The 6,675-nt window shown below is 60.0% G+C and overlaps 1 protein-coding gene across 2 annotated transcripts; it reads right to left on the reverse strand.

The window, feature by feature from the left end:
• Positions 1-498: 498 nt before the first annotated feature.
• Positions 499-4,188, reverse strand: LOC121163406 (calcium and integrin-binding family member 3). Of its 2 annotated transcripts, XM_040990957.1 has the most exons (6): positions 4,138-4,188; positions 3,813-3,847; positions 2,609-2,720; positions 2,088-2,235; positions 1,377-1,572; positions 499-520 (listed from the first exon to the last, which is right to left on the reverse strand). In XM_040990957.1, the coding sequence occupies exons 1-6, from the start codon at positions 4,186-4,188 to the stop codon at positions 499-501; spliced, it is 564 nt and encodes a 187-aa protein (XP_040846891.1). The 2 variants fall into 2 exon arrangements, with proteins under 2 accessions (XP_040846891.1, XP_040846892.1); XM_040990958.1 differs by lacking the exons at positions 2,609-2,720; positions 3,813-3,847.
• Positions 4,189-6,675: the final 2,487 nt, after the last annotated feature.

The raw sequence follows: 6,675 nt of genomic DNA on the forward strand, positions 1-6,675 counted from the left end.
AGGCAGCCGATGGGAACAGGCGGGCTTTGCTGTCATCATCCCAGCCGATGACATCATGGCACAGCCCTGCCGTGGTGGTCATGATGTCACGGCCACTGCCAGGGTGGAGATATTAAGGGACTCAGGAGATGAGGGGCGGGGCCAGGTGTCGGAGGGTGGGGCTCAGCATTGTGGGCGGGGCCAGGTGTCCAAGGAGCCATCTCCCTACACCTTCACAGTGTAGAGAAATCTGGACGCTGGCACCTCTTTTCTGTTGTTTAATTTTATTTATAGCAGGGTAGAAACGGGAGCAGGAGTGGAGGGGGAGAAAGCTGAGAGGGACACGTCTCCCGCCATGGTGGCAGATGGGGGCCGCCAGGGCAGCGGAAGGGACGAGAGGGAGGACAGCCAGGTAAAAATGGGAGGAGCACAGGCCTTCCTCCGTCCATCCCGCCAGGAAGCCATGTCCTCCCAGCAGCCTCCCTCTCCGTGACCAGGCAACAGCAGAGCTCCACGGCCTCAGATGCGGATGTGGAAGGTGCTGTGTGCAGAGAGAAGGAAGCCGTCAGCGTGGCCTGTAGGGGTGCCCCTGAAGTGGGCAGGGAACCACGGGGGAGGATGGACACCCCCAAGACGCTTAGGAGAAAGTAAAGTGGGTTGAAAGTGCTATTGATTGCAGCTGTTGGAAAGACACACCCCATTTTCCATCCACAGGTGCCCTCAGCAGCTGGGGCCGGGCCAGGCTGCAGCCAGGAGCCAGGAGCTCCATCCGGGTCTCCCACGAAGGTGACAGGGGGGCCGTGCCCTCCGAGATGGAAGAGCCGGGACTCAGACCAGACCAAGTGCTTCACGTGGAGTGGAGAAACAGCTGTGGCTTTGGGTTGCAGTGGACGGCTCAGCCCCTCCTCCTGTAAGTGCTGGGATTAACAAACCTTCCTGGCTCCAGTTTGAGTCCCGGCAGCTCCACTTCCCATCCAGCTCCCTGCCTGTGGCCTGGGAAAGCAGTGGAGGACGGCCCAAAGCCTTGGGACCCTGCACCCGTGTGGGAGACCCAGAAGAGGCTCCTGGCTCCTGGCTTCGGATCAGCTCAGCTCCAGCTGTTGAGGCCACTTTGGGAATGAATCAATGGATGGAAGATGTTTCTGTCTTTCCTTCTCTTTGTAAATCTGACTTTTCTATTGAAAATAAATAAATTAAAAAAATAATCTTTGCTCACATCAAGTCCTGTGGCCATTGCTGTGCTGATTCACGGCCCACCACCCGCTCTCCCCATCAGCCTGGCGATACGGAGTTTGGATTCTCCACCTCCCCTCCCCGCCCCATAACAGGGCTGCCCAGTCCAGCGACGCAGTCCATTCACTGTCACAGCCCGTGGGGTCGTGAGCGCCAGCTGTCACCTGAGGAAGTCAGGCGCCCGTAACATCATGTTCTGGAAGTCCTCCAGGGAGAGTCGCCCGTCCTGGTCCCCGTCGGCCTCGTCCAGCACCTTCTCACACACCAGGCTCACCTCCTCTGCGCTCAGCTCACCCCGGGTCAGCCTGGTCACCGTCTGCTCCAGGTCCCAGGCACAGATGTAGTCGTCATTGTTGAAGTCTGCAGGGGAGGTGGCGGCCAGCAGGTGGGACGTGGCTCCTGGCCTGCACCTGAGACATGGCTCCTGGCACGCACCTGAGACATGGCTCCTGGCCTGCATCTGAGACATGGCTCCTGGCCTGCACCTGAGACATGGCTCCTGGCCTGCATATGAGACATGGCTCCTGGCACGCACCTGGCCCCTCCTACCTCCTACCTTGCTAGGTTAGTTAACTACAGGAAAACTTTGGGCTCCGGCAGCTCCCTTCCTGCCTCTTGCACTTAGGGAAGTGAATCCATGGAAACTTTGTGCTGTTATGTCTCTGAATCTGATGGCAGGATGAGAATTAAAAACCCCCTGACTTTGGCTGCCCAGTGCAGTGGCTCCACGAGTCTAGCTAACAGACTCCTCCTAACACCCTACACTTGTGTCCACTACACAACGCATCCAATGGCCACCCGGCTGCTGCCATGTACTGAGCACCCTCATTCCTCCGGGAGCACCCTAAGCCCTGCTCCCCAGGGTGCACACCCACCGTAGATCTTAAAAGCGTAGTACGCCTTGAGGTCACGCGGGGCCATCTCACTCATCACAGAAAACATATCCAGGAAGTTGTTCAAGGTCATGTGGCCGTCCCCGTCCTCCGAGAAGACCTGGGCGATCCTCTGGCGGAAGGGGTTGTCCTGGGGACCAGCAGGAGACAGGCCATCCTTGGGCGGCCACCTCCTGGGACACACAGGGTCTCACCCTCCTCTAGAAGGCTGTCCTCTCAGCCACTGTGATTGGCTCTGGCGTGTCACACGTGACTCCAACTGACCAATCCAGGGCTGCCTGGGATCATCGTGAATGGGCGGAACTCGCTTTCTATTGGCTGTGGAGCTAGTGAGGCCTGAAGCCAGGTGGACTGAGGGCATCCTACGTAGGGCGTCTTGGGTTGCAAGATGAAGGCCTGAGCTCGGCCTCATAGCCCCACGCACACCAGGGCTTGGCCTCACCACCCCCCTATACACCGGGGCTCGGCCTCACGGCCACACAACAACCCCCCCAAAGTTGTACCTTGAGCTCAGGCATGGTGCTAATGAGCTCGTAGGGCACCTTGACATCTGGGCTGTTGGTGTAATCCAGCGGGACCAGCTGCGGGGCCAGGTCCTGGTAGCGGTAGAAGAGTCTGGAAAGGTGTTGGGGGAATACCTTGAAAGATGCTGAGTCCCCAAAGTCAGCGGGTTGAGGCCTGGGCCTCAGGCCCACAGAGACAGCCTGACTGGCCCTGGAAGGAGCGCCTGGGGGACTGGTGACTGTGGAGCGTGCCCAGCAGCTGACCAGCACTGTTGCAGGTCTCCAAGAAGGCTGGCACACACCCCCGAACGGTGCTGTGGGCACCTGGAATTCAGCCTCGATTACACCATTCCCAAACTGGATCATCTCTGGAAACCTCCCAGCCTTGGGTTTCTGGCAGCCCTGAGTCAGTCTCTCTCTCTCATGACCTTCCAACACCTTGGGGCTCTGTGCCTTTTGCCCCAGGGCTCAGCTCCCAGGGGTCAGCACCCCCTCAGGGGTCAGCCTCTGTGTGGGCCCCAGTTCCCCACGAGTAAGCTGATCCATTGCGACAGCCCCCCATCCAGCTTGATCTGTCCTCACCCAGACAATGGGACCTGTGTGGGCGAGAGGTGCACCCATTAATTATAAATCTTCCTGCACCCACAGTGAGTGGGGCCTTGGCCCCGCTCACCCTGCGGTCGAACCCCCAGTGCCAGCTTGGGTTTCAATGGCTCTAAGTTCATGGGCTAGGACCTGGACAATGCCAACAAGCCGTCTCCCCAACACCTCCTTACTCCACAGGCTGAACTGGCCCCTCCATGCCCGTCTGCTGGGCTCCTGTCAGGGCCCTGCAAAGCCTTGTGGCCGCCACCCCCTACTTTTGTCACCCCGCACTCCAGCTCCCAGTCCCAGGCTCTCCGAGGAAGGGCAGGGTGGGGCATCTGGCTGGCCCCCAGCTCACACACCCACCATGGCTGACTGTGTCCCGGGACAGGTCAGGGTGGGGCGTCTGGCTGACCCCCAGCCCACACCATGGCTCACACACCCACCATGGCTCCCTGTGCCCCCGGGAGGAAGCGAAGTCTCACAGCTGTAGCAGCATCACTTCCCGGCCCTGTCTCTCGCTGTCCCCCCACCCGCTGTCCCCACCACTGCCCTCAGCACCTCTGTTTCCAGGAAGACCTCCAGCCTGGAGCTGGCCTCTCTCCCTCCGTGTACTGACCTCATGATCTCCTTCCTGGTGAAGAAGGTGCAGTCCTGCGGGGAGAGATGCTGTCAGCTCAGCCCCCAGCTCCTGCCTTGAGGAGCTCTGCCTGCTGGTGCGGCTCCCTCAAGCCCATCCTGCACACACGGGCCCTCCCTCCACCCACCCACACATGCACTGGGATTCAACCTCGCACCTGCCTTGGCATCCCACCTCACGCCTGTCACACCTGTGTGAGCATCCCAGCACGTCCTGCACCAGCGCTCCGCTAAGCACCTGTGCCAGCTGCACCCCCAGACGCAGTTGCCATTGTGCCTACATGTAGATGTGTCATCGGCCCTACCTGGAACTCCTCCAGCTGCTGCGAGGTGAAGACCATCTGTTTGTTGCCCATATCCAGGCCTGCCGCCCCAACTTCTGTCTCCGTGCCACGTCCCCGCTCTTTGGGCGCCGTCTGCAGTGCCCGGGCAGCTGGGCACCAGTGTATGGGCAAATAGTTCTGCCCTGGCTGTCACCTGCCCACCCGCCCTGTCACCCCACAGCCCCGGGGGTGTGAGAGGACTCAGGTTACAGCTAAGCACCCTGGACAGAAGCCTGGTTGTGTCCACGGGTGGAGAGCAGGGCTCCGGGAGGTCACGCAGCACCAGTCTGAGGGCCGAAGCTGCCACCGCCAGGACTCAGGCCCCAGAGAGGCTGCGGGGTGCCCAACAGTCCAGCCCCTCTCGGTTCTGTGGCCTTGGCCTAACCGCCTGCCCTTTCCAAGACACAGTAAGCTGGAGATGACACGAGCTTCGGTCTCCCAGCTGGCTCTTAAAAAAAAAAAAAGATTTATTTATTTTATTGGAACGGCAGATTTACAGAGAGGAGGAGAGACAGAGAGGAAGATCTTCCATCCACTGGTTCACTCCCCAAGTAGCTGCAACAGCCGGTGCTGAGCTGATCTGAAGCCAGGAGCCTCTTCCAGGTATCCCGTGCACCTGCAGGGTCCCAAGGCTTTGGGCCGTCCTCCACTGCTTTCCCAGGCCACAGGCAGGGAGCTGGATGGGAAGTGGGGCAGCCAATCCAAGGATGAGGAAATCCATCAAGTTCCATTGGCTGACAGAGTCCAACTCTTCACCCAGATGTTTGCTATCATTGCTTGGCTGGGGTAGGTGTCCAATTTGTTCTGCCCTCCTCCCTCTGTTATGGCATCAGATGTCCCCAGTGTATTGCTAAGCTGTCCGTGTGCATCTGGGCATGCCACGCACTGCTCTGTCTAAGCCACCGAAGAATCCCAGCTCCAACACACACACTCCACGATGGACCACGGATCCTGCCATTCTCCCTGTGGTTGGAGTGCTTCAGTTGAGGGGAATCCCCAAAGAAGCCTCGTCTTTGGTGACCCCAGAGCTGACTCCTGTGTGTGCCAGCCAGTGCAGGGTCCGGCTCAGTGCATCACCCACATCAGCCGGTGCACACACTGGTGGTTGCAGTTGCTAAGGCAAATCTGTCACCAGCCCCATCTCTTACGTAAACCGATGGATGCTGCAGCCCAGCCTAGCCTAACCCTGCCCGCCGCAACTCAGCCCTCGCATGCACCAGCAGGAGCTGCACGCAGCCTAGTCAGAGCGACCCCCGGTAACCCACACGAGGCCCCAGCCCTGGTTCCTATGCTTTCCAGTGTGTGCAGCTGACTGGTCCAGTCCCGTACCCCATTCTGCTCTCATACACATCAATGGGCGTTGGAGCCCAGTTCAACCCACCCAACCGCACTGTTCACTCCACATTCATGCGAGCGTGTGCTGTGCCATCACCTGTCCAGCCAGGCCTGTCCCCAGCCCTGGTTCTTGTGCCCCCCACCCAGGTCTCACCTGTGCTGGTGGGTGCTGCAGCCCAGGCTGGCAAGACCCGCCTCCTCACTTCAACATTTGCCAGCGGATGCTGCAGCCTGGCTTGGCCCGGCCTGCCCCCAGTTCCAGCTCATGCTGGTGGGTGCTGCAGCTTAGCACAGCCTCGCCACCCCCCAGTCCCAGCTCCGTGAACTCTCCGGTGTTGGCGTCTGAACTGGCCTGTCACACATCCCATCCTGGTTCTCAGATCTGCCAGTGGGTGCTATGGACTGGCCTAACCCGGCCCGCCCGCAGACCTGAGCCACATGCTACTGACAGGTACTGTCACCTGGCCTGGACTGGGCCGCTCCCAGCCGTGGTGCTTGCACTCGGGACTGCATCCTGACAGAGCAGTCCCCCTAGCTCCTCCACCAGGTCTCTTCCCAGTGGCAGATCTCGCACACACCAGCGGGTCCTCGGCCCACACGGACTTGGTTCACTTCTTGTCCTGGCAAAAACAGTGTCCCTGCCCAACCAGCCCACACCCATCGTAACACTGTTGCGTGTTATAGCCCAGCCACAGCAGGCCCACGCCCTGACACAGCTCTCACTTGACCCAATGGGAGCCGAGACCTAGCCCAGCCTGTGCCACACCCACTTTGGCTCTCACAAGCACCTGTGTGTGCTGGAGTCGAGCCCAGTCTGGCGCCCCAGGACCCAGTCCACACTCATGCCGAGGGACACAGCAGGCATATCCCGCCCAGAGCAGTGCCCCAGTTCTGGCTCTCACAATCACCAGTGGGATCCACAACATAGTTGGCTGTCTCCTTAACTTTCCTACCAGACCTGTTCCCAGCCACAGATCTTGTGTGTGCCAGGCTTGCCCTGACCCTGCTCATGCCCATACCCTGTTTTGGCCATTGCCATCGGATGCTGCAGCCTGGCTTGGCCCGGTTCACCTCCCAGTCCCGACCCTCCCTGGCAGGCGCTGCAGCCTAGCTCTGCCCAGTCTGCTCCCATCCCTGGCTCACGCAACAAACAAAACTGGTAAGCGTGATACCCTAGCCTGAGTG

Source organism: Ochotona curzoniae, unplaced genomic scaffold (genome assembly GCF_017591425.1).
Source record: "Ochotona curzoniae isolate NIBS_2020 unplaced genomic scaffold, NIBS_Ocur_1.0 contig_605, whole genome shotgun sequence".
Lineage (NCBI taxonomy): Eukaryota > Metazoa > Chordata > Mammalia > Lagomorpha > Ochotonidae > Ochotona > Ochotona curzoniae.

What these genes read in the sequence shown, in the direction of transcription:
- LOC121163406 (XM_040990957.1), bottom strand. Translation starts at nt 4,188, where the DNA reads ATGGGCAACAAACAGATGGTCTTCACCTCGCAGCAGCTGGAGGAGTTC. An exon ending in ACCAGGAAGGAGATCATGAG is followed by an intron (nt 2,721 to 3,812) that starts GTCAGTACACGG and finishes ACACCTTTCCAG; the next exon opens with ACTCTTCTACCGCTACCAGG. An exon ending in GCACCATGCCTGAGCTCAAG is followed by an intron (nt 2,236 to 2,608) that starts GTACAACTTTGG and finishes GCTGGTCCCCAG; the next exon opens with GACAACCCCTTCCGCCAGAG.